Raw genomic sequence first — 25,641 nt, forward strand, 5'->3', positions numbered from 1 at the left:
CCCCGGACCCCGGGAGGGGGCGGCCCTGTCCCTGATGGAGGACGCGAAGGCGATGGCGGACGGTGCGGCGTGGCCCGAGGTGCGGCTGGCGGTGTCGGAGCGGCGGCGGGAGCTGGTCCTGCGGGGCCCGGAGCTGGAGGAGAGGGTGAGGCTGAGAGGCCTGGACCTGGCCGTCTTTGAGCTGCCGCTGCTGCAGCACCTGGAGCTGGGGGCTGGCCTGGACACGCTGCCGGGGCAGGTGTGCGGCCTACGGGCTCTCCGGAGCCTGGTACTCCGCGGGAATAACCTGAGCCAGCTCCCCGAACAGCTCGGCCTCTTGTCCGAGCTCCGCAGCCTCGATGTGTCCGGGAACAGGCTGCAGTGCGTGCCCGCCAGCCTCGGGCTCCTCAGCCAGCTCCGGGGCCTCAATCTGAGCGGGAACCGCCTGGAGGAGCTGCCCCCCGGCCTTTCCCGCTGCTCCTCCCTCACCCACCTCCAGCTCTCCCACAACCGGCTCCGCCAGATACCCCCCGACATCACGGAGAGCCCCCTGGGCTTCCTCACCTCACTGTGTGCCGCCTCCAACTCCATCCACACCCTCGAGCCGAGCATCAGCCGCCTGCCCGCGCTCCGGGTGAGCCACCCGTCCCCGGCGGGGGGGGAGCGCGTGTTGGGGGGTTTGCGGGGGGTGGGGGGGGAGCGCGTGTTGGGGGGTTTGCGGGGGGTGGGGGGGGGAGCGCGTGTTGGGGGGTTTGCGGGGGGTGGGGGGGGAGCGCGTGTTGGGGGGTTTGCGGGGGGTGGGGGGGGAGCGCGTGTTGGGGGGTTTGCGGGGGTGGGGGGGGAGCGCGTGTTGGGGGGTTTGCGGGGGTGGGGGGGGAGCGCGTGTTGGGGGGTTTGCGGGGGGTGGGGGGGGAGCGCGTGTTGGGGGGTTTGCGGGGGGTGGGGGGGGAGCGCGTGTTGGGGGGTTTGCGGGGGGTGGGGGGGAGCGCGTGTTGGGGGGTTTGCGGGGGGTGGGGGGGGAGCGCGTGTTGGGGGGTTTGCGGGGGGTGGGGGGGAGCGCGTGTTGGGGGGGTTTGCGGGGGGTGGGGGGGAGCGCGTGTTGGGGGGGTTTGCGGGGGGTGGGGGGGAGCGCGTGTTGGGGGGGGTTTGCGGGGGGTGGGGGGGAGCGCGTGTTGGGGGGGGAGCGCGTGTTGGGGGGTTTGCGGGGGGTGGGGGGGAGCGCGTGTTGGGGGGGTTTGCGGGGGGTGGGGGGGAGCGCGTGTTGGGGGGGTTTGCGCGGGGGTGGGGGGGGAGCGCGTGTGGGGGGTTTGCGGGGGGTGGGGGGGGGAGCGCGTGTGGGGGGGTTTGCGGGGGTGGGGGGGGAGCGCGTGTTGGGGGGTTTGCGGGGGGTGGGGGGGAGCGCGTGTTGGGGGGTTTGCGGGGGGTGGGGGGGGAGCGCGTGTTGGGGGGTTTGCGGGGGGTGGGGGGGGGAGCGCGTGTTGGGGGGTTTGCGGGGGGTGGGGGGGGGAGCGCGTGTTGGGGGGTTTGCGGGGGGTGGGGGGACGTGCGCGTGTTGGGGGGTTTGCGGGGGGTGGGGGGACGTGCGCGTGTTGGGGGGTTTGCGGGGGGTGGGGGGACGTGCGCGTGTTGGGGGGGTTTGCGGGGGGTGGGGGGACGTGCGCGTGTTGGGGGGTTTGCGGGGGGTGGGGGGACGTGCAGGTGTCCGGGGCATGTGGGGTGCAGAGGGTGATGGGAGGGGAGGTGTGGTGGGGTTGGTTGGTGCGTGTGGGGCCAGGGGATCAATGGCCTGTGGGGTGCAGAGGGGGACGGTGAGGTGTGGGGCCAGGGGGGTCAGTGGCCTGTGGGGTGCAGAGGGGGACGGTGAGGTGTGGGGCCAGGGGGGTCAGTGGCCTGTGGGGTGCAGAGGGGGACGGTGAGGTGTGGGGCCAGGGGGGTCAGTGGCCTGTGGGGTGCAGAGGGGGACGGTGAGGTGTGGGGCCAGGGGGTCAGTGGCCTGTGGGGTGCAGAGGGGGACAGTGAGGTGTGGGGGCGGGGAGGTGCCGGGGGGTCAGTAGCTTGTCGGGTGCAGAGTGTGACGGGGAAATGGGGGGGTTGGTGTGTGGGGGTCGGCAGGGTCGGGGAGACGGCGGTTGTGTGGGGAACTGGGGGACGGGGGGCGTGTGGGGGACGGGGAGGTGGGGGGGGGCGTGTGGGGGACGGGGAGGTGGGGGGGGGGCGTGTGGGGGACGGGGAGGTGGGGGGGGGGGCGTGTGGGGGACGGGGAGGTGGGGGGGGGCGTGTGGGGGACGGGGAGGTGGGGGGGGGGCGTGTGGGGGACGGGGAGGTGGGGGGGGGGCGTGTGGGGGACGGGGAGGTGGGGGGGGGGCGTGTGGGGGATGGGGAGGTGGGGGGCCAGGGGGTCAGTGGCCTGTGGGGTGCAGAGGGGGACAGTGAGGTGTGGGGGCGGGGAGGTGCCAGGGGGGTCAGTAGCTTGTCGGGTGCAGAGTGTGACGGGGAAATGGGGGGGGTTGGCGTGTGGGGGTCGGCAGGGTCGGGGAGACGGCGGTTTGTCTGGGGGACGGGGGGCGTGTGGGGGATGGGGAGGCAGGGGGGCGTGTGGGGGACGGGGAGGTGGGGGGGGGCGTGTGGGGGACGGGGAGGTGGGGGGGGGGCGTGTGGGGGACGGGGAGGTGGTGGGGGGGCGTGTGGGGGACGGGGAGGTGGTGGGGGGGCGTGTGGGGGACGGGGAGGTGGGGGGGGGGCGTGTGGGGGACGGGGAGGTGGGGGGGGCGTGTGGGGGTCAGGGGAGCGGGGGGGCGTGTGGGGGCCAGGGGGTGTGTGGGGGACAGGGAGGCGGGGAGGTGTGTGGGGGTCGGTGGGGTACGGGGAGGCGCGGGGTGGGACATGTGGGGGTCGATGGGGGACTGGGAGGTGGGGTGGCACGTGGGACCCAGGGAAGCGGGGGGGTGTGTTTGGGAGGGCAGTGGCAGGGGGAGGTGGGTCGGGCCGTGTGGGGGACGGTGATGTGGGTGGGGCGTGTGGGGGACAGGGAAGTTGGGGGGGTGCCTGTGGGGTGCAGGGAAGTGGGGGGATGTCGGGTGCAGTGGGGGATGGGTATGTCGGGGTCTGGGTTGTGTGGGGGGTACGGGCGTGTCAGGAGTGTGGTCTTGGGGGCTGGATGTGGGGCGAGGGGGAGGGTGAGGGGGTTGAAGTTGGGCAGGGATTGGTGAGGAGGATGAGGGGTGGGGGGGTGCAGGGATGGAGATGAGGGGAATGAGTGGTTGCAAGAGTTGGGGGGGGTGGGGGAGTGAGTTCAGGGGTTTTGCGGATTGGACAGGTCATCATTGTATCTGCCTGTGAAGTAACCAGATATCAAATTATATATAAAATCTCAGATATTTGTCAAATCATGTATAATGTAACCTTTGAGATTTGTGGCGAAATTTTTACATAGTATAACTTTTATAGGCATATATCTCTGTACATCCATTACAAACCTACCGACTCCCACAGCTACCTGGACTATACATCCTCACACCCCACTTCCTGTAAAGACTCCATCTCATTCTCTCAGCTCCTGCATCTCCATCGCATATGTTTAGATGAGTCCAACTTCGACACAGGAACCTCTGAAATCTCCACCTTCTTCCTCAACCAAGGTTTCCCCAGCTCTGTTGCCGACCGGGCCCTCAACCAGGTCCGGCCCATCTCCCGCACTTCCGCCCTCAGCCCTTCTCTTCCCTCCCGCAGCAGCAATAGGGTTCTCCCATCCTCACCGACCATCCCACTAGCATCCACATCCAGAGGATTATCAGACTCCATTTCCACCGCCATCATTCACATATTTCCCCCCCCTCCCTTGTCCACCTTCTGCAGGGACCATTCCCTCTGGGACACCCTGGTCCACACTTGCTTCACCCCCAACACCTCCCCACAGCCCCACGGCACCTTACCCTGTAACCGACGAAAGCACAACACCTGCCCATTTACGTCCTCCCTCCCCAGTATCCAAGGGCTCAGACGTACCTTCCAGGTGAAGCAGCACTTCACCTGTACATCCCAGAATCTCGTCTCCTGCATTCGCAGTGGGGAAGATGCTTGAGTCTATTATCAAGGAAGAAATAGCATGGCATCTCAATAGAAATTGTCCCGTTGGGCAGACGCAGCATGGGTTCATGAAGGGCAGGTCATGCTTGACAAATCTTTTGGAATTCTATGAAGACATTACGAGCAAGGTGGACAGTGGGGACCCAGTGGATGTGGTGTACCTAAATTTCCAAAAGGTGCCGCACAAGAGGCTGCTGCATTAGATAAGGATGCATGGCATTAGGGGTAACGTATTAGCATGGATAGAGGATTGGTTGACTAACAGGAAGCAAAGAGTAGGGATAAATGAGTGCTAATCTGGCTGGCAATCAGTGACTAGTGGTGTGCATCAGGGATCGGTGTTGGGACTGCATTTATTTACAATTTATATCGATGATTTGGAGTTGGGGACCACATGTAGGGTGCCAAAGTTTGCAGATGACACTAAGATGAGTGGCAGAGCAAAGTGTGCAGAGGACTGTGAAACTCTGCAGAGGAACATAGATACATTTTGAGTGAGTGGCAGATGGAATACAATGTATATAAATGTGAAGTCATATATTTTGGTAGGAGTAATAGTAAAAGGGATTATTACTTGAATGGTAAGAAGTTGCAGCATGCTGCTATGCAGAGGGACCTGGGTGTCCTTGTGCAGGAATCACAGGTCGGTCTGCAGATACAACAAGTAATTAGGAAGGCAAATGGGATTTTGTCCTTCATTGCTGAGTTTAAAAGCAGAGAGGTTATGTTGCAGCTGTAAAAGGTGCTGGTGAGGCCCCACCTGGAGTACTGTGTGCAGTTTTAGTCTCCTTGAGGAAGGATGTACTGGCACTGGAGGGGGTGCAGAGGAGGTTCACCTAGGTTGATTCCGGAGTTGAGGGGGTTGGCTTATGAGGAGAGACTGAGTAGATTGGGATTATATTCATTGGAATTCAGAAGATTGAGGTGGGGGGATCTTATAGAAACATATAAAATTATGAAGGGAATAGATAAGAAAGAAGTAGAGAAGATGTTCCCACTGTCGGGTGAAGCTAGGGCATAGCCTGAAGATTAGAGGGAGCAGATTTAGGACTGAATTGAGAAGGAACTTCATCACCCAGAGGGTTGTTAATCTATGGACTTCCTTGCCCAGTGAAGTAGTTGACGCTACTTCAGTAAATGTTTTTTAAAGCAAAAGTAGATTTTTTTTGAACAATTTAGAGATACGGTGAGAGTGCGGGTAAGTGGATCTGAGTCCACGAAAAGATCAGCCATGATCTTATTGAATGGCAGAGCAGGCTCGAAGGGCTAAACAGATACTCCTGCTCCTTGTTCTTATGTAAAGTAGTGGTCAAAGATGTGCCCAAACCTCTCATTGTGGCTTCATAGTCATACAGAAGCAGATACTTTGGTCCAAATTGTCCATGCTGACCAAGTTTCCCAAGAATTCCTATTTGTCTGCATTTGGCCCATATCCCTCTAAAGCTTCAGAGATAATGGGAACTGCAGATGCTGGAGATTCCAAGATAATAAAATGTGAGGCTGGATGAACACAGCAGGCCAAGCATTTTGTGCTCCTGAGATGCTGCTTGGCCTGCTGTGTTCATCCAGCCTCACATTTTATTATCCCTCTAAAGCTTTCCTATTCATGCACCTGCCCAAATGTCTATTAAATGTTGTGACTGTAACTGTATCTATCACTTCCTCTGGCAGTTCATTCCACATATGAACTAGCCCATATGAAAAAGTTACCCCTCAGTTCCGTTTCAAATCTTTTTTCCCCTCACTTTAAAAAATGCCTCTACACTATAGAAAAGAACTTTGCTATTCACCTTATCTCCCAAAAAATTTTATAAACATCTACAAGGTCATCCCTCAACCGCCTGCGTTCCAGTGAAAACAGACCCAGCCTGTCCTTATAACTCCAGTCCTAACAACTTCTTGGGTAATCTCTCCTGCATCCTTTCCAATTTAATGGTATCCTTCCTACAGCAGGGCAACCAGAACTGTGCACAGTGCTCCAGAAGTGCTGTTGTAGGAATTCTTTATTCTTTTATGGAATTGCTGGCAGTGCCTAAATTTATTCTGAGGAAGAGCCATATTCATTGAAAAATATTGACTTGCACTTCTCTCCTCAGATGCTGCTGAGTTTAGTTAGCACCTCCCATTTTTGTTTATTGCCCTAATTGAATAGTTGTTAACCTTCTGAATGACTCGTTTCCCATTTCAAAGAATAGCCTCTGAATGGAGGAGTCGAGAAGTAGCGAGCAAAGGGATTGGGGGGGGGGGGGCGGTGGTGGGGTCGTTTTTCTTAGAAGCTTGTTTGTAATTTGGAAACAAAAGCGGAAGCTTGATTAATGGAAATATACAAATCTGAGTTAAACAGGTTTTTTGACAAGGGAATTAAGGGTGGGGAGAACAGGTATTAAGTCCACAGTTGATCAGCCATTGTTCAGCAGGTTCAAGGGCTGAATTTTGTCGTCGTCATCATGCTGAGGGTGGCTTTCAATTCCAGATGTGTTAATTAATTGAATTTAACCAACTTATCTACATAGGGGCCAGCTCCAACAACACTCGAGAAGCTTGATACTGGCCAGGACAAAGAGGCCCACTTGATTGGCAGCAAACATCTACTCCCTCCACCACCAATGCTCAGTAACAGCAGTGTGGACCATCTACAAGATGCACTGCAAAGATTTGCCAAAGACCCTTAGCCAGCATCTTCTAAAACCACAACCACCGCCAATCATCATCTGGAAACACAAGGGCAGTGGATACATGGGAACACCAACCCTTCCAAATTCCCCGCCAAGCCACTGAGTTGGAAATATTTCGCCATTTCTTCACTCCCTCTGGGTCTAAACCCTGGAAATTCCTCCTTAACAACATTACAGGCATCGCTGCAGCTAATGGGCTGACACAGTTCAAGAAAGTAGCTCACCACCACCAGCTCAAGGGCAAATAGGAAGGTCAATAAATGTGGCCCAGCCAGCAAGACCCACATCCCTCGAGTGAATGAAGAAAATATAATCCTTCCAATAACACCATGTCCACTAGTCCCGCTGAGGTCAAACAAGTGTCTTAGTCAGGTTCAGCATCATGTTGCTTTTGTATGCTATGCCTTTATTAACAGTAATATCTATCATTCTGTTCTAGACTCTGGATCTGTCCAACAACAAGCTCTCAGAGATTCCTTGTGAGCTTGCTGACTGTCCCAAGCTGAAAGAAATAAACTTCAAAGGAAATTGTTTAACCGATAAGCGACTAGAAAAGATGGTGAATGGATGCCAGACTAAATCCATCCTGGACTATCTGAAATCAGGGGGTCGTGGCAAGGGGAAGGGAAAAGGAGAGAGTGCAGAGAATAGAGAGAAAAGCAGCAGGAAGAAGAAGAAAGCTCTGAGGAAAGATGATGAAGAATCTGATGAAATGGAAGAATTGAACAAATTAGTGGTGCGAGTGCTGCATGTTTCTGAAAGTCCATCCTCTGTGTTTGTGAAAGTCACTCCCAATGTCAAGGAAGTGAGGCCCTACATTGTGTGTTGTATTGTGGAAGGAATGAACCTCCAGGCTGGAAATGCATTGAAACGATTCCTGGTGGCTCAGGTAATTCTATTGTAATTTCATTTTATTTAAAAATAACTACATTCCGTTGTTATTGCAGTGTCCTGTTCAGATTTATCATTTAGCCATTTAGGTGTTAGGCACTACATTTACTTATCCACTTTTGACCCAACACATCTGCACAAACACAATCATATCTAAAAAGGAAAAACTCTCCTGTCCAATCCGTATAGACTTAATAAGCTGAAGTTACTGGCAAGGTCTGTTGTAATTTATGAACGAGTTTGCTCTCTGTACTTTATTTTAGTCAACGTGGAAAGTTTAAGGATAAGATGATACGCCAGTCACTGGAGATTGCTAGGTTAAATAGCTTGTTCATGATACCGTCCTCTGTTAATTTGCAACCAATCTACTACTTCAGTATTTGACCGTGTTTGACAAATCCGTTCTGCCTACGCCAATATAATCTGTGAAGTGGAGAATTATACATTGCACTCATTCTGTTATAGTGAAAAATCTTGAATAAATAATTTGAAAGTTATTTCATCAGAATATTTGTGTAACCATAACAGGAAGTGTCCGTGTTCATTAGGTGACCTTGCTTAAGTGAGGGAAAGGATCTGAACACACAGTTTCCACAAGCTCTGTAAAACACATTAGGAGAGGAAAATATTCCTGAATCAGTCCAAATTCCCTTAAAATATATTGAGAAGATGGTCTGACCCTGACTTTTTCTTATTTTAAAGATAAGCATAAGGCGTTACGTTCCAGATGCAATTCAATCGGTCAAACTATTCAACTTTAAGCAAAATACACTTTTTTTTACACCACAGTTAAAATGTAGGCAAAATAAAAATAAAACAGACTATCAATACTTAACAAGATAATATATATTTTAACTGCTGCTGATTAACTGTTCCAATATAGTAACATCTCATGACACACCCTTTAGCAAATTCAGTAAAACAGATTGTCTCGTGTAATTCTAGCAGCGGGAAGATAACCCCAGCTTTCAGCTGTAACAGAGAGAGGAGTAAGAGCATCCACATCCAGCTTCAAGGCCCCAGCAGAAAGCTAAAACTAAAAATCTGGTTCTGTGGGAGCTTAACCCCACCCATTCAGGCTGCTTCTACTGTTCCAACTTTTTTTTAAAAATTGGCCTCACAAACTGTTTATTTTATTGGCTTTGAGCAGCCTCTGTCTCAACCTTGCTTCATAAAAAATCCTAGACCAAAATTCATCTCTTAAAGTCATGGTATCATCACAATGTTCAGATCAACTTCTTAGGACTTGATGTAATTTCATCTTTGGTTTTCTTGTAAATATTCTTAAGCCTGTGGGAGAAGTTATTTATCTGCTAATCCCTCTTTCCCTTCCATCCTACATGACCTATATCAAACTTCAGCTGTGCAACCTGATTAACAGGAATTGTGCTCTATTCTCTTTCTTCAGACAAAGTTACATGATGATGACTGTCAGAAGAGAACACTAGCAACTATTGCAACACATGATTTACATCTGGTGAAGGGACCATTGCTGTATGATGCCAGACCCTCCCAATCCTTAAAGGTAAAATGCACAGATATGTAAATATTACAACAGTTAGTTAGTGCTCACTAGCAGAAATAATTAAAAGTAGGCCTTGCATATAGAAATAAGATTGGTAATATCAAAACTAAACATTGCGAAAGAGAAAATCAAAAATTTTCATCTTACACTTATCAGAATTGGTACATGAAACCAAACTTAGAGAGGAACAGCAATTTATCGTGCGTGAGACGAGGGTGCCATATTTGCTTGCAATAAGGTTGGCTTGGAGATGCAACAGGAACTGTTAATGGTCAATTATCATTTGCTGACCAGACTCTTTCCAGGCAGGTAGACTCCTGATTGGCCAGGGTTGGTGCCATGGGGAATGCAGCAGGGACTGACAATCTCTGAGACCCTTCCCTCAAGGAAAAAGGCCCAGTTCTTTTCGCCAACAAATAATGTAATCTTGTGTGTTAATATATAAAAGCTAGTAGGAGATGCAAATGAGTTACACTTAGAGCCCAACTGATCTTAAATTGGTTTCTGGTGTATTTCTTAGCACATTCATAAATATTTAGTAAATGTTATCGAATGGCAGAATCACATTTAATGCTGGAGATGGTGTCCTGAGGTTCGTAAGCATGGACTGGTGAAGTGTGGTTAGCAGGCTGTACGCTGCCAGCAGCCAAAGGGATGTGTTGTTTGATATGGAACATACAGACTACAACCTCGCATGACAGTGATACAAACTTAGAGACCACATTTACTCAATTGTGTAGTACACACAATGTCTTTCGTGCTTACAAACCATAAGAAGTCTTGCAAATGCCCATTATGATGATGATCTATATGGTTTTACATTGTAAGTGAAAGGCTGTATGTCATGGTATTCCAATGAAAATTTCTGAATACCTGGATATGATTGGGATAACCCAATTAAACTGTATATTGAGATGGAGAAGTTTACCCTCATCCAATTTAACATATCATATTGTAGCCATTCTGATTATACACAGCTTCAGAACAGGAATCTGCTTTAGCGAAGACAGCATTTCACCCGTTTTCCAGTTGTTCCTTTTCCTTCAAACAGACTCACCCAGTCGACATCTACCAATGCTGCATAATGGCCCCAAAATTGTTCCAGCTGCAGTTTAACACCTTAACATGTGGACCTGTCCTATCTTTTTCCATAACAAAGTTAAAACTAACCAAGTTATGGTCACTGGACCCAAAGTGCACTCCGACTAACACTTCAGTCACTTGCCTGACGTTGTTTCCAGGAGGAGCTTGAGGGTTGTACCATCCTGAGTAGGGCCCTCTATGTATTGATTTAGGAAACTTTCATGGACACATTTGACACATTCCCCCCCCTACCCGGGCCTTTTTCAATCTGGGTGGCCCAGTCAATACAGGAGAAATTAAAATCTCCAAATCACTACTGTATTATTCCTACAGGTACCTGCAATCTCTCTACACATGTGGTACCTACTGGCTATTTGGGAGTCTATAATACAGTCCCAACAGAGTGACCATCTCCTCCTTATTTATAAATTCTAACCGTACAGCCTCATTTGATGACCCCTTAAGAATACTCTGTCTAAGCACTGTTGTTATGCCCTCCCTTTCCAAAAGGGCCACCCCCACCCCCACCCCCACCCCCACCCCCACCCCACTTTTCGCTTACTTGTACTTCTGTCACACTTGTAGCTTTTGCATCCAGGAACATTGAGCTGCCAGTCCTGCCCTTCTCTCAGCCATGTTTCTGGCATGGCTATAATATTCCAGCCCCTGGAGCCAGTCTATGCTCTGAATTTATCTGCATTACCAGTCAGGCCTAGTGCAATGAAATGAATACACTTCAAACCAGCAGTCTTTTCTCTCCCTTTACTGTGCCCCTGGCTATCCTGAACAGTAAACTTGCTGTCAATGGCTAATGTATTGTCCCCTGACTTCTCAGTGGCCCCTCTCTTATTCGGAATTCCACCCCCCACCAAACTAATTTAAACCTCTTCCTCAGCAAAGGGTTAAACAAAATAAATTAACATTACAGGTAATTGGGACCTTGATCAGATGGGCCAATGGGCTGAGGAGTGGCCGCTGGAGTTTGTTTAGATAAATGTGAGGTGTTGCATTTTGGAAACAAAAATCAGGGCAGAACTTAGACACTTAATGGTGTCATCCTGGGGAATGTTGCTGAATATAGAGACCTCAGAGAGCAGGTTCGTAGTACCTTCAAAGTGGAGTCCCAGATCGACAGGATAGTGAAGAAGGTGTTTGGTACACTTGCCTTTATTGAGTATAGGAGCTGTAGAGGACATCGGTTAGGCCACTTTTGGAGTGCTGTGTGTAATTCTGGTGTCGCTGCTATAAGAAGGGTGTTATGGAACTTGAAAGGGTTCAGAAAAGATTTACAAGGATGTTACTGGGACTGCTGGTTTGAGGTATAGGGAGAGGCTGAATAGGCTGGGACTATTTTCCCTGGAGCGTAGGAGGCGGCAGTGTGACCTTAGAGGTTTATAAATCATGAGGGGCATGGATAGAGTGAATAGCCAAGGTCTTTTCCCCAGGGTGGCCAATTCCTAAACTAGACGGCATAGGTTTAAGGTGAGAGGGGAAAGATTGAAAAGAGACTTAGGGAGCATCTTTTTCACACAGAAGGTGGTGTGTGTATGGAACGAGTTGCCAGAGAACATGGTGGAGGCTGGGACAATTACAATATTTGAAGGGTATCTAGATGGATATATGAACAGGAAGGATTTAGCAGGATATGGGCCAAATACTGACAAATGGGACTAGATTAATTTAAGATGTCTGGTCAGCATGGACGAGTTGGACTGAAGGGTCTGTTTCCGTGCTGTACTGCTCTATGACTCTGACTCTTTAGTTATAAATCACTTTCAGTTTTTTATTTGGATCTGCATTACAGTAGGGAATAATGAAGAGTATGGCAATTTAAACCATTGGGAGTGAATTGACGTTTGGGTATAAAGTATTTAATTTGTGAAGGTTGTTACTAAAGCAGATGTCACCAAGCATGTTGGAAATAAAATATTTCCTTTCTATTTAGACTTAATCACCTAGAGCTAACAAGAAAGGTATTTTGTAAATTATAAATGAGCTTGGTCCCATTGCTTTATTTCTGACAACATGGAAAGTTTAAGCATGAGATGACGCATGTTTAACCAGAGATTGCCAGATTAAATAGCTCGGTTATGTTCACTTATTTTGCTGCTCATGTGCTGCTCCAGTATTTAACCTTACTCGTTAGATTTGTTTATACCACAATGATTGTAAATGTGTGAGGTTACTCTCCGTACAGCCATACAGTTAGAGCAGGTAATGGAACTTTGGCCTTTATTGCTAAAAGAATGGGGTAAAAAAGTAACGTAGTGTTGCTACAATTGTACAAGTTGAGACTGTGTCTGAAATACTATGAACAGTTTTGGCGTTTTAGTTCAGAAATGATGTAATTGCATTGGGAGGCAGTTCAACAAACATTGGCTAGATTAGTTCCAGAGATGAGAGGTTTGTTTTCATAGATCATAGAATCCCTACAGTGTGGAAACAGGCCCTTCGGCCAAACAAGTCCACACCGATCCTCAGTGCACCCACCCAGACCCATCCCCCTATAACCCACCTATTCGACACATCCCTGAACACTACAGGTAATTTAGCATGGCCAATCCACCATAACCTGCACATCTTTGTACTGTGGGAGGAAATTGGACCACCAGAGGAAACCCACACAGACACTGGGAAAACGTGCAAACTCCACACAGACAGTCACCCGAGAGTGGAATTGAACCCAGGTCCCTGGTGCTGTGAGACAGCAGTGCCAACCGCTGAGCCACCGTGTGAATGGGTTGTTAAGGCATGTACTGACCAGAATTCAGAAGAATAAGAGATGTTTTAGTTGATGTATATAAGGTGATAAAGAGATTGACAAAGTAGACATAATGATGTTTTTTCTTGGGGAATCTAGAAAGAGACGTCATAGAAACAGGAGTAGGCCAATCAGCCCCTCAAGCTTGCTGCACCATTCCATAAGCTAATGGCTGATCTGTGGTCGAATTCCACATGTCTGCCTCAGGCCCATAACTCTTGATACCTTTGCTTATTAAGAATTTGCCTATCTCAGATTTAAATTTAACACTTGAATTAAAATTGACTGCTGATTAAGGAAGAGAGTTTTAAACCTCCATTACTCATTGTGTGTAGAATTGAAGACATTCAAAATTTTAGGCAAAGGGGTGATGCATTTAAAACAGATGAGGAGGAATTACATCTCTCAAAGTGTTAGAAATCTGTGTAATTCAGTACCCAGAGACAGAAATGGGAACAGGATTGTATCGTTTGACCCTTTGAGCCGACTGTGACATTTTCCCTGTAACCTGACTGATCAAGAATTTGAGATAATAGGAATTGCAGATACTGGAGAATCCGAGATAACAAGGTGTAGAGCTGGATGAACACAGCAGGCCAAGCAGCATCTAAGGAGTAGGAAAGCTGACGTTTCGGGCCTAGACCCTTCACAAATGGGGGAGAGGAAGGGGGAACTGAAATAAATAGGGAGAGAGGTGGAGGCGGATTGAAGATGGATAGAGGAGAAGATAGGTGGAGAAGAGACAGACAAGTCAAAGAGGCGGGGATAGAGCTAGTAACCTGTTTGATCTCTCACCTATCCCCTCCTCCCAACTCAAGCTGCACCCCCATTTCTTACCTACTAACCTCATCCTGCCCCCTTGATCTGTCTGTCCTCCCTGGACTGATCTATCTCCTCCCTACGTCCCCACCTATACATCACCTTTACTGGCTCCATTCCCCTTGACTTGTTTGCCTCTCTCCACCTATCTTCTCCTCTATCCATCTTCGATCTGCCTCCTCTTCTCTCCCTATTTATTTTATTTATTTCAGATCCCCCGTCCCCTCCCCCATTTCTGAAGAAGGGCCTAGGCCCGAAACGACAGCATTCCTGCTCCTAACATGCTGCTTGGCCTGCTGTGTTCATCCAGCTCTACACCTTGTGATCAGGAATCTGTCTATTTCAGGCTTAGATATAGACAAGGGCTCTTTCTCCACAGTTCTCTGAGGCAAGGAGTTCCAAAGACTCAAAACATCTGAGAGAAGAAGTTCCTCCTCATCTCAGCCCTTTTATTCTGGGTCTCTCCGCCCAGTGGCCCTAGACTGTCTCATGAGGGAAAATGGCCTCCCAGCATTTACCCTGTCAAAACCATTAAGAATTCGATATAATAAAATGTGAGGCTGGATGAACACAGCAGGCCCAGCAGCATCTCAGGAGCGCAAAAGCTGACGTTTCGGGCCTAGACCCTTCAGAGATGGGGATGGGGAGAGGGAACTGGAATAAATAGGAAGAGAGGGGGAGGCAGACCGAAGATGGAGAGTAAAGAGGATAGGTGGAGAGAGTATAGGTGGGGAGGTAGGGAGGGGATAGGTCAGTCCAGGGAAGACGGACAGGTCAAGGAGGTGGGATGGGGTTAGTAGGTAGCTGGGGGTGCGGCTTGGGGTGGGAGGAAGGGATGGGTGAGAGGAAGAACCGGTTAGGGAGGCAGAGACAGGTTGTACTGGTTTTGGGATGCAGTGGGTGGGGGGGAAGAGCTGGGCTGGTTGTGTGGTGCAGTGGGGGGAGGGGACGAACTGGGCTGGTTTTGGGATGCAGTTGGGGAAGGGGAGATTTTGAAACTGGTGAAGTCCACATTGATACCTTATGGCTGCAGGGTTCCCAGGCGGAATATGAGTTGCTGTTCCTGCAACCTTCGGGTAGCAGCATTGTGGCACTGCAGGAGGCCCATGATGGACATGTCATCTAGAGAATGGGAGGGGGAATGGAAATGGTTTGCGACTGGGAGGTGCAGTTGTTTGTTGCGAACTGAGCGGAGGTGTTCTGTAAAGCGGTCCCCAAGCCTCCGCTTGGTTTCCCCAATGTAGAGGAAGCCGCACCGGGTACAGTGGATGCAGTATACCACATTGGCAGATGTGCAGGTGAACCTCTGCTTAATGTGGAATGTCATCTTGGGGCCTGGGATGGGGGTGAGGGAGGAGGTGTGGGGACAGGTGTAGCATTTCCTGCGGTTGCAGGGGAAGGTGCCGGGTGTGGTGGGGTTGGAGGGCAGTGTGGAGCGAACAAGGGAGTCACGGAGAGAGTGGTCTCTCCGGAAAGCAGACAGGGGAGGGGATGGAAAAATGTCTTGGGTGGTGGGGTCGGATTGTAAATGGCGGAAGTGTCGGAGGATAATGCGTTGTATCCGGAGGTTGGTAGGGTGGTGTGTGAGAACGAGGGGGATCCTCTTGGGGCGGTTGTGGCGGGGGCGGGGTGTGAGGGATGTGTTGCGGGAAATACGGGAGACGCGGTCAAGGGCGTTCTCGATCACTGGGGGGAAGGTTGCGGTTCTTAAAGAACTTGGACATCTGGGATGTGCGGGAGTGGAATGCCTTATCGTGGGAGCAGATACGGCGGAGGCGGAGGAATTGGGAATAGGGGATGGAATTTTTGCAGGAGGGTGGGTGGGAGGAGGTGTATTCTAGGTAGCTGTGGGAGTCGGTGGGCTTGAAATGGACATCAGTTACAAGCTGGTTGCCTGAGATGGAGACTGAGAGGTCCAGGAAGGTGAGGGATGTGCTGGAGATGGCCCAGGTGAACTGAAGGTTGGATATGTTTCAATGAGAACATCTCTCATTGTTCGAAATGCCATTGAGGTAGAGTCCCAACCTGTTTAGTCTCTGCTCATTAAACAATCCTTCCGTAACAGGGATTATTCTAGTGAACATCTGTGTACTGCCTCCAATGAAACATTTTCCCTGAATAAGGGGACCAAAACTGCTCACAGTGCTCTAGATGTGGTCCCACCAGCACCTTGTACAGTTGCAGTAAGACTTCCCTGTTGTTATACTCCAACCCCCTTGAAAACATTCCATTAGCCTTTCTGAATACTTGCTGAACCTGTGTGCTGGTTGTCTGTGTTAACTGCACAAGTACTCCCAAGTCCCTTTGTGTTGCAGCTTCTCTATTTATATAATACGGTTCTTTAGTTCTGCCTTCCCAAATGCACAATTTATAAATTATTTTCATCTTGCCCACGTCCTTTACCTATCAATATCTCTCTTTAAACTGCATTCCTCTTGAATGTATCTTTCCACCTATTTTTGTGTCATCTGCAAATTCATCTACAGTATGTTGGTTTACTTCCCCCATGTCATTAATATAGATTTCAATTCATTGACTAGAAGCTCAACTGGACTTGCTATATAAATAAGTGGCTCCAACAGCAGGTCAGAAGTGAGGAATACTGCCTCCAATAACTCATCCTCTAAGCCCAACCCAGCCCCACAATCCCCGCCCCACCAACACCACCCAACCCAACCCAAAACCCTGTCCACCACCTACAAGGCACAAGTCAGGAGTGTGATGGAATACTCCCCACTTGCCTGGATGAGTGCAGCCCCAGCAACACTCGAGAAGCTCAACACCATCCAGGACAAGGCAGCCCACTTCATTGGCACTGCATCCACTCCCTTCACTAGCAGCAGCAGTGTGTGATATCTGCAAGATGCACTGCAGAAATTCTAAACAATCATTTGACAGCACCTTCCAAACCCATGACTGCTTCCATCTAGAAGGGCAAGGGTAGCAGATACATGAGAATACCACCGCCTTTATGCTCCTTCCAAGCCACTCACCATCCTGAATTGGAAGTATATTGCTGTTTCTTCACTGTCGCTGGATCAAAATGGTAAAATTCCCTCCCAAAGGCCATTGCGAGTCTATCTACAGCATGCAGCAGTTCAAGAAGCCAGCTCACCATCACCTTCTCACTGACAAGTAGGGGCGGGCAATAAATGCTGGCTAGCCCACATTCCATGAATTATAAAAACGCAGTTGCCTGTGGTACCCCATTGGATACAGGTCACCAACCTGATAAAGAACCCTTTATCGCCGCTAGTTGTTTCCTGTCCTCTAGCCAAGTCTCCTGCAATAACTGCAGAGGTACATAAATTTCTGATTCCCGGGGGGGGATGAAAGATTATTGTGACGTGCAGGAATGTAGAGTTGAAGTTCATATCAGATCAGCCATGATGTTATTCAGTGGTGGAGCAGCCAGAAAAGCTTAGAGTCTCGTCTTGTTCCAAACTGTGTGGTGTGTGTATGTATGTACACGAGGGATTAATAATTGAGCAAATAGGACAAGTTATTGATCAGCAATATATTGCAGATAACGAGAATCTTTCATGTTGATAAAGGAGTTTTGATTCATTGAGAGTTTCAGTAAATATTCAATCGAGATGAGACATGGGTATAGGTTGGCATTGCCAACAGTGAATGGGTACTTGATGCAAAGGTTAAGAAGGAGATTAGTTTCTGTGGAGTGGAGAGAGGAGAACTTCCTCTCCTGGTGGAGTATCCTATTCCCACTCCTGTGCTGATTGATGTCAGTTAGTTTACCAGAGACCAACAATTGTACTTAGAACCTTCTTGAATTATATGGGTCAGTTCCACAAACACTTTTATCTCCTAGGTTATTCAGAGAACCCATACTTGTATTTAAAATGATACTGATTGTATTAATGTTATCAAGTCAAGACTGAGTGATTCATAAAGTTTATCTCTCCAACACAAATGGACTCCAGCACTTGTTGCAGTTTAGACTGTCTAAATGAGTTTGATTTATTTTTCTATTGACATCACTAAGCATAATGGAGCTGCTGTCAGGTAGCTTAAGCTTCCATTAAGCATGACGGTATTCCTGTCAGAGTAATTCTTAGAATATCCTAATTGTTTAAAGTGCTTTGCCTGAGGGAGGGTTAATACAATAATCAGTGATGTATGGACAGTTTGTCTTGTGTTCCAGAGCTGGAGGAATTTGAGCATTATTAGATATTTACAGTTTATGGTCTGGCACTTCAAATAAATACACAAAGAAAATTCCAGATAAAGATTGAAAAGGACAGAAAGACAAAGATCAGAGCAAATTGCAAGGATGCATAGTTTAACTGAATAGAATGGAATTAGTGCAATCATATTAAAAGAAGATGAACAAGGGAAAGCAGTGGCCTAATACATTTCCATAAAAATGAATTAGAATGGGTTTTGTACAAAAGCTGTGGCAAGCAGCTGATGTGGGAGGCAAGTGGTTTAGTTCATCGCACGATTAACATCCTGGGGGGTACCAATGACCAGAAACTCAATCGGACTCGCTACATAAATCAGTGGCTACAATAGCAGGTCAGAGGCTAGGAATCCTGCAGTGAGTAATTTGCCTCCTGACTCCTTATCTACAAGGGATAAGTCAGGGATGTAATGGAATGCTGTCCACTTGCGAGTTTTGAGAAGATTTGTAGCTCAGGTTGAGGTTCTGGATGTGAGTTTGCTCGCTGAGCTGGAAGATTGGTTTTCAGACGTTTCGTCACCATTCTAGGTAACATCATCAGTGAGCCTCCAACGAAGCGCTGGTGTTATGTCCTGCTGAGAAAAAGAACAGGAAATGACATCACCAACGCAGGAAATGACATCACCAACCCAAGGAAACCTAAACAGATAAATAGAAAGCAGGACATAACACCAGCACTTCGTCGGAGGCTCACTGATGATGTTACCTAGAATGGTGACGGATTGTCTGGGAACGAACCTTCTAGCTCAGTGAACCAGCTTACATCTGGAACAAAATAAAGACCCACTCTTCTGCGGACCGAGAGGAGGAGAGTGCTGTGTTGGAGGTGGAAGGAAGACATTGGGTTGGCTGTGCACCCTTGCAACCGGTGGATCTTAATGCCGGCTTCGGCCTAACGCTGGTTCAGGGGAGCAGCCAACCTGCAACGATGGCTGCGGCGAGTGCTCGTGCCCTGGGTCAGGGGGTCCGGAACACCATCCACATTTCTGTGAAGAAGGTGGATGAAGATGCACCTGTTGACCGCACCTTCCTCGTGAAGAGGGTCCCATTGGACTGTTGTGGGTTCACTGCTGCGGACATTTACTGCCTGCAGGATTTCCCCGGAGGAGGTTTTTACGATATGACCTTCAGGAGTGCCAAGCTTTGCGAGCGCTTCCTGGAGGTTTTCAAGGAGAAAGGAGGTGAGGGCCCCCTCTCTGTATTGACCGCTGTCCCGCTGTTCGTAATGCCAGTGCAGAGGAGCCGTATGGTGACTGTACACATGTACAACCCGCATGTGCCAGCAGTTGATGTCCTGACCTTCCTCGGAAGGTACGTGAAGGCGGAAGGGGACCTAACTGACGACATGGACCCCTTTGGGATCTGGACCAGTAAGAGGCAGGTCAGGGTGATGCTGAGGTTGGGCGCAGACGGGAACATCGTACACCCGCCGTCCAGCTTCGCGATCGGCGGGAGCAAGGGCTACCTGACCTACGCAGGGCAACCCAAAGTCTGCCATGCCTGTGGTAGGTCAGGTCACGTGGCGGCCGACTGCAAATCCACCATCTGCAGGAACTGCAGGGAGGAGGGACACCTTGCAAAGGATTGCCCATGAGAGAGAAGCTGCAACCTTTGCGGGGAAGCGGGCCACCTCTATAGGGCATGACCGCAGCGGGGGACCACCTATGCCCAGGTCGCCGGCAGGGGCAATGTGGGGAAAGCCCCCGTAGAGGAGAGGAAGGCACCAGGCCCCTGCAAGGACCCCCCCCCCCCCCCCCCCCCCCCAGTGTGCAGGAGGGCCAGGTCGTGCAGAAGGGCCCAGCCCCGCAAGACGGACCCGAGGCCAGCAAAGTGCCCCTGCAGGCTCCGCTCCCCCCCAACAACTTGGAGTCGATGGAGGAGGTGACAGGTGACCCAGGGGAGTGGACGACGGTCCGGAAAGTGAGGAGGACGGCGTGCCGGCGGGCCCTGGCACCGCAACCATCAGGCGGGAAGAGGCAGCTACGGGGGTGCTATAAGAGCTCCTCTGACGAGGGAGATTCGGAGGCAGCCCGCCCAAAGCAGAAGCTAAAGATCTCAAGGGAGAAGGAAAGCAGCACCCCGATTCCAGGTGACGGGAGGCGTCCTGAGGCTCTGTCCGACACCCAGTCATGTGCCGCTGGGGCCCTGGAGGTCCTCCCGGAACCTTCAGGCGGGAAGCAGGAAACAGCGTGTCCCCAGCCTGACCCAGAGCCGGACTATCCTGCCTCCGTACCCGGAACCGGCGGGGGATGCCACCCAGAAGGCAGCACGGACAGTTTCCTGAGCCCGGAGAGCGTCCAGCAGTTAGCCCGGGCAATGGGCATGAAGGGACAGATGGAGGGGCTGGACCTTGGACTTGGGAGGGTACTGCGGTCACTGCCCACAATGGGGGTACGAATTGCGAGCATTAATGTGCGCAGCGTCAAGTCCACCGCAAGATGTGTGTCCACGTTGGCCTACCTGACCACCGTCAAGGCGGACCTCCTGTTTCTGCAGGAGTGCGGGATACCGCACCTCGGCAGGTACGGGAAATGGTCCGGCGCCTGGACCTGTGGGTCTCTGATCTGGTTCGAGGTGGGCGGGGGGGTGGATAACGACTGTCGCTCCTCAGGCCTGGCTATTCTGCTGCGGGGGCGCAACTTCACCATCTCTCAAGTTCAGGAGGTGGTGGTGGGGGGGCGCCTCCTAGTGGCTGACATCACCTACAGGAACGCTCCCCTGAGGTTGATCAACGTGTACGCCCCAGCGGTACGGAGTGAGCGGTTGGCCGTCCTGCAGCAGCTTCCACCACTGCTGGCTACGTCCAGGCCGGTCATCCTAGGCGGAGACTTCAACTGCATCATTGATGCAGATGGAAGATCCGGCGTGGGGACAGCGGGTGGGGGGAGTCAACTGGACGTCATGTCCAGATTCCTGTTGGGCACGGTGAAGGACGCCAAGCTGCTCGACGTCTTCAGCACCCCTGCAGACGGAGCGCAGCGGAGACACACCTGGTCGTGGCCAGACAGGTCTATCTGCTCAAGGATAGACTTCCTGTTTGTATCACGGGCGTTCTCGGTCAGGTCCACTGGCGTCGAGCCAATGTTCTTCTCTGTCCACTGCCTCCTGCTGGCCAACTGTCATTTACAGGACGACCAGCTGGCCGGCAAGGGGACGTGGAAGCTCAACACGACTCTGTTGACCCCAGAGAACGTCGAGGAGCTTAAGAGGGACTACGCCGGTTGGAGAACTGTGAAACCCCTCTTTGAGCCTCCAGGCGACTGGTGGGAGACAGTGAAGGAGAACATCAAGAGGTTCTTTGTCCTCAAGGGTGTTCAGAAGGCGAGAGAGAGGTGGGTAAAGCTGTCGTGACTCCAGAAAAGGGTGTAGAACCTGCTCCTTCTGCAGTCGATGGGGGTTGACGTCACAGAGGACCTCTGTGAGGTGAGGGGCCAGCAAGCCTCGCTCTTCGCCGCTGAGGCCTCCAGGATAATCTTCCGGTCCAGGGTCAGCTCCGTGGAGCAGAACGAGACGTGCTCACGTTTCTTCTTTCAGAAGGTGCACAAAGAGAGCTCTGTGCTTAGACGGCTGAAGGAGGACGATGGCTCGGTGACGTTGTCTCGGCCCAACATTTTGAGGATCAGCAGATCCTTCTATGCCGGACTGTACGACACGAAGCCCACGGACAGCGTAGCCTCCGAGTCGTTCCTATCGTCTATCACGGAGGTCTTAGACGACAGCACGAGGGAGTGGCTGGACCGGCCAATATCCCTGGATGAGCTGACCAGAGCCCTCAAGTCCTTTGTGATGAGTAAGACTCCCGGGAGTGACGGCTTACCAGTCGAGCTGTATTCCGCTCTGTGGGACCTGGTCGGCCAAGACCTGCTGGAGGTGTATCATAGTGCGCTTCAGGCAGGGGAAATGTGCAAGTCCATGAGGAAGGGCATCATCATCCTCATTTACACGAGGAAGAGGGAGAGGGAAGAAATTAAGAATTGGCATCCCATTTCACCATTGAACATGGACTACAAAATCCTGGCCAAGGTCATAGCCAACCGGGTCAGGTCTGTCCTGGAGTCGGTGATTCACCCTGACCAAACTGTGCTGTGCCGGTCAGGAAGATCGCTGAGAGCCTAGCGCTCATCAGGGATACGATCGCCTACGTGCAGGACAGGAGGGTGGACACCTGCCTCGTCAGCCTGGACCAGGAGAAGGCCTTTGACAGGGTCTCTCATGCTTACATGAGGGATGTCCACTCCAAATTGGGGCTCGGGGAGGGCATCCACAGTTGGATCCGGCTGCTCTACACCAACACCGTTAGCGCAGTCTTGATCAATGGTTGGGAATCGGACAGTTTTCCCGTCAGATCTGGAGTCAGGCAGGGCTGCCCGCTCTCTCCTGCATTATTCATGTGCTGTGTGGAGCCCTTTGCCGCATCCATCAGGAAGGACATGAGCTTGAAGGGCGTGACTATCCCAGGCAGCGGAGGCCTTCAGGTCAAGACCTCCCTTCTGCACCGATCATCGGTCGGTGAGTAGGCTGTTGGACATCTGTGGCCAGTTTGAACTGGCCTCGGGTGCCAAAGTCAATATGGGTAAGAGCGAGGCCATGTTCTTCGGGAACTGGGACGACCGCCCCTTCATCCCCTTCACCGTCAGGACAGACAACCTGAAGGTGCTGGGTGTTTGGTTCGGTGGAGCTGGGGTGTGCACTAAGACTTGGGAGGAGCGTATCACCAAACTGAAGCAGAAGCTGAGCAGGTGCACGCTCCGGTCCCCCTCCATCGTGGGTCAGAACCTGGTTGTCAGGTGTGAGGGGCTTTCGGTACTGTTGTATGTGGCGCAGGCCTGGCCTATTCCCTGGACCTGCGCCGCTGTGGCGCAGGCCTGGCCATTTTCCACTTCATTTGGGGGTCGAGGATGGACCGAGTCTGCAGGGACACCATGTACAAAGACCTGGAAAATGGGGGAAAGGGCATACCGAACGCCACCCTCGCCCTGATGGCTACCTTTGTGTGCGGCTGAATCAGGCTGTGCGTAGATCCTCAGTACGCAAACACCAAGTGTCACTACTTACTGAGGTTCTACCTGTCCCTGGAGTTGCGAAGGATGGGCCTGGCCTCGTTGCCACGGTATGCTCCGAGTAGGTGGACTGTCCCGGACCACCTGTCCTTCGTGGAGAAATTTTTGAAAGGAAACACCTTTGACCACAAGGCCGTCAGGCAGTGGTCAGCACGTAGTATCCTCGAGACCCTTCGGGAAAAGGAGAGGGTGGATCCCGTCGTTTGGTTCCCCACGCAGACTGCCAAAGTCGTTTGGCAGAATGCCTCATCGCCAGAACTTTCAAACAAGCACAAGGACATTGCTTGGCTGGCGGTGAGAGGGGCTCTGCCAGTGAGATCCTTCATGCATGCCCGGAATCTCTGCGCTACCGCACGCTGCGGTGGGGATGAAGCAGAAGCACACTCCTTCTGGAGTGTGCCTGTGCGCAGGACGTCTGGAGGGGGATGCAGTGGTATTTGTCGAGGTTCGTACCGAGCATCTTCGTGACACGGGACTCTTGTGCTCTACGGGCTGTCTTGGGATGCACACCGAGACCAACATCAACTGCGCCTGGAGGACCATCAATGCGGTGAAAGATGCTCTTTGGTCTGCCAGCTGAAAGAACTGACCCACTGACCCCGACCGAATGTTGCAGACTGGCACACTCCAAGGTCCAGGACTACATGCTGAGGGACGCGCTAAAGCTTGGGGCAGCCGCCGCCAAGGCGCGGTGGGGAAAGACCACGGTATGAAACCCCTCGTCCAGAATAGAAAAAAGGGCCCTATCTGGTAACTGGGCCCAACTGGCGCCTTCCCCAACTGGTCAGGGGGCCAACGGGGACTGTGCGGGGAGACGACTGCCGGGGTATTTTCTTTGCTTTGTTTTTTTTTCTTTGTTTTGTTTTTGCCTTTAGTTGGTGTACGTACCCCCTGGGTAACTGGGAGCAGCTTGCATGACTGGGTAGGTGTATAAATGTTTTATTTTTTATACATTCTATGAATAAAGTATATTTTTTCAAATAAAAAAAAGGTGACGCAACGTCTGAAAACTAACCTTCCAGCTCAGCGAGCAAACGGTCCACTTCTCTGGATGGGGGCAGCTGTAACAATACTGAAGAAGCTTGATACCAGCCAGGACAAAGCAGGCCCCACTTGACTTGTATCAAACATGCACTCCCTCCACCATTGACACTCAGTAGCAGCAGTGTGTACCATCTACAACGTGCAGTGCAGAAATTCACTGAGGATCCTCAGACAGCACCTTCTAAACCAACTTCCACCTAGAAGAACACCATCCCCTGCAAGTTCCCCTCCAAGCCACTCACCATCCTGACTTGGAAGTGTATTGCTGTTCCTTAACTGTGGCTGTGTCAATATCCTGGAATTCCTTCCCTAAGGGCATTGTGGGTCGACCAATCATATTCTGAACTTTTAATTTCTTTATTATTTTCTAATTTATTCCAATGATTTTGTATTTTTGTACTTAATATGTTGCAAAAGTCTTTAATGCTGGACTTTTTATTTCTTTATTTTTCTAATTTTTTTTCCTAAGTATTAAGAAGCCGTACATAGGTATGTTTGTACCTGAGATGATACTGTTACGTGGTGACTTGTAAGCCTTTCACAGTACTCATGTGAGTGCATATGACAATAAAGCTAATTCCTAATTCTACAGCGGGTGGACTCCAGCAGTTCAAGAAGGCAGCTCACCACCAACTCAAGGGCAGCTAGGGAATGGCAATAAAATGCTCACCAGCCAGCCAGCAACGTCCACATCTTGTGAGTGAATCAGATGAAAGCTTTGCTGTCTGAGCTGGAAGGCCCCAGGTTCATGTCTGTCTCCAAAACCCTGTAGAAAATGCAGTGGTACAGTGAGTCAGTGGTTAGCACTGCCTTCCTCACGGCACTAGGGACCTGGGTTTGATTCTACCATCAGGTGACTGTCTGTGTGGAGTTTGCATGTTTTCTCCATCTCTGCATTGGTTTCCTCTGCTTTCCTCCCACAGTCCACAAATGTGCAGGTTAGGTGGATTGGCCATGCTAAATTACCCATGGTATCGAGGGATGTGTAGGTTAGATGGAACAGCCATGGAAAATGCAGGATTGTAGGGATAGGGTAGGGGGATGGGTTTAGGTCGGGGTGGGAATGCTGTTTGGAGGGTTGGCATAGACTTGATGGGCCAAATAGAATCCCTCATGTTGAAGCAGGCTAAGTGCCAAAACATTCACATGGCTCGAAGGAGGTTGTTAATGGGCTGCAAAATCCTTGGAACGCCCACACACACTGTTGTCCACTCCAGACTAGAGTGTAAAGAGATACACCAAACAAATAATCAAGGAGCTGATTTAACCCCTGTTTCTGAAAATGGAAAGAGGAGAACAGCAATGAACTGTAATCCAATAAGTGTAACCCTGGTCAGAAAGATAATGGAATCCTTGCATAAAAGTGTAATAAAAACACATCCAAAAACTTAAGAAAAGTGGTCAGCACGGATTCGAAAAGGCAGATATGCTTGAGCAGCCTTATTGAAGAAATAGAGGTGGAGGGGCAGAGAGATGTAAGGAGAAATTCCAGAGTTTGATGCCTTGGCAACTGAAGG

The 25,641-nt window shown here is 50.8% G+C and overlaps 1 protein-coding gene and 1 long non-coding RNA gene across 2 annotated transcripts in view; one reads left to right on the forward strand and one right to left on the reverse strand.

The window, feature by feature from the left end:
* The window catches only part of LOC132206022 (uncharacterized), a 30,737-nt gene extending 30,109 nt beyond the window's left edge, over window positions 1-628 (reverse strand). The window contains exon 1 of the long non-coding RNA XR_009442733.1: window positions 544-628. This is a non-coding gene — a long non-coding RNA (uncharacterized LOC132206022). The remainder of the gene's footprint in view (window positions 1-543) is intronic.
* Window positions 7-25,641, forward strand: part of lrrc47 (leucine rich repeat containing 47) — a 41,096-nt gene continuing 15,461 nt past the window's right edge. The window contains exons 1-3 of the mRNA XM_059638021.1: window positions 7-613; window positions 7,180-7,629; window positions 9,040-9,156. Of these exons, the coding sequence (XP_059494004.1) occupies window positions 35-613; window positions 7,180-7,629; window positions 9,040-9,156 (1,146 nt within the window). The 5' untranslated portion in view covers window positions 7-34. The remainder of the gene's footprint in view (window positions 614-7,179; window positions 7,630-9,039; window positions 9,157-25,641) is intronic.

Source organism: Stegostoma tigrinum, chromosome 28, assembly GCF_030684315.1.
Source record: "Stegostoma tigrinum isolate sSteTig4 chromosome 28, sSteTig4.hap1, whole genome shotgun sequence".
Taxonomy (NCBI): Eukaryota; Metazoa; Chordata; class Chondrichthyes; order Orectolobiformes; family Stegostomatidae; genus Stegostoma; species Stegostoma tigrinum.